This window comes from Cladophialophora bantiana (assembly GCF_000835475.1).
Source record: "Cladophialophora bantiana CBS 173.52 unplaced genomic scaffold supercont1.26, whole genome shotgun sequence".
Classification (NCBI taxonomy): Eukaryota; Fungi; Ascomycota; class Eurotiomycetes; order Chaetothyriales; family Herpotrichiellaceae; genus Cladophialophora; species Cladophialophora bantiana.
This window is the reverse complement of record NW_015971600.1, coordinates 102,666-104,069: the sequence shown is the minus strand read 5'-3', so window position 1 is coordinate 104,069 and position 1,404 is coordinate 102,666. Positions and strand designations below refer to the sequence as shown.

The following is a 1,404-nucleotide window of genomic DNA, read 5'->3' as shown; positions in this document are numbered from 1 at the left end:
CGTAGCTAGCTAAATTATCTATGGCTAGTCGCTTATTATTCTCACCTAATTTAGGTGAGAGACTTCGAGAATATACTATAGTCTCTTACATTAATCTCTATTTCACACTAAGAGTACTTTCTCTCCGTAGATAATGAATTCGATCTATTTATTCTCGCCGTATCCTTTCTCTTTTAAGCCTAGATAGTTCGGTCTATAATTATTTATCATCTATTTCTTTAAGGTTACTTACGTCCGTAGACGTAAAAATGAAGTGTCGCGGGTCTATAGAGTCCGTAGTGGTCGTAGGGTCTTCATCGATAGTCCTCGACGAGACCTCGGGCGCCCCATTATCTCGGGGCGATGGGGGGTTCATTCTCATCTAATTTAGATAGGAACTTACCCTAGTAAGGATGATTTTTAGGGGTCTCTCTAGAATCGCATATAGCTACTACTAGCTCGATAGTATCACTACGTAATAGATAAGCGTTAAGAATTACTAGAGACCTACGTAACGTAGTAGGTATAAAGGAATTAGAGTAGCTAAATACCTTATTCTATTTACGTAGCCCTATTGACAACGACTCAACGCTTAAGAAAAAGGAAGAGTTCTCTCTCAGCCGATTTAGGTGAGAGGAGACTCTTATAGCTTCCTCTCTTTCTGTCACGTGAAAAGGGTAAGGCAGCGTTAACCGATAGCCTTGTGCCTTAACCGTCCTTTGCCTTATCCTTTCCTTTTCTTTCTATACCGTCCACCCGATTCGGGTGGAGGGCGTAGAGTACTTGGGGACAACGGTGGGTTCGTGACACCATGACGTTAGTCTCTCCATCACGTTTGTCTCTCCCTCAACGACAAACCAACGTGAGAGCATTCAATCGATCTCTCGTCGTGTTACACCACGCGAGAGAATCTTTGCAGGCTAATTTCCCAGCTCCTCCCGAATCAGGTCCTCATTATTGAAGAGAAAATGAACCAATTCTGCGACTCCCACAACGGTTTCGCCATCCTGCAAACCGGCCAAATTCAACCAACGCCAAATGTCCTCTCAGCGTCTGACAATTTGAATGCACAGAATATAAATAGCTTATTGGATGACGGCACCACGATTTATGTACAGCCTACTCGTCCTAAGAAGAGCACCGAACCCTCTTCGGATTCGACAAAAAAGAAAACTCAACTCTCTTCGAACCCAGCAAAGGAGAATGCTTAACCCTTGTCGAACTCGGCCTCGGTGAACATCTCCTCAGCGACCGACAATTCGAATACACAAGACACTATCACCTTACCGAGTGACGACACGGATAAGCAGGCTACTCCTCACGAGGAGGGCACTCAACCCTCTTCGGACTCGAATCTCACACGCAAAACGCCACTGTCTTCCATAGAATTGTATCAGACGCCAACCCCCCCCCCCCCTCTTTTTT

The 1,404-nt window shown here is 44.9% G+C and overlaps 1 protein-coding gene across 1 annotated transcript; it reads left to right on the top strand.

The window, feature by feature from the left end:
* Nucleotides 1–947: 947 nt before the first annotated feature.
* Nucleotides 948–1,190, top strand: Z519_12115 (uncharacterized protein; the record flags this gene model as incomplete). Its single annotated transcript, XM_016769822.1, has 1 exon — nucleotides 948–1,190. The coding sequence occupies one exon, from the start codon at nucleotides 948–950 to the stop codon at nucleotides 1,188–1,190; it is 243 nt and encodes an 80-aa protein (XP_016613881.1).
* Between the last annotated feature and the right edge of the window lie 214 nt (nucleotides 1,191–1,404).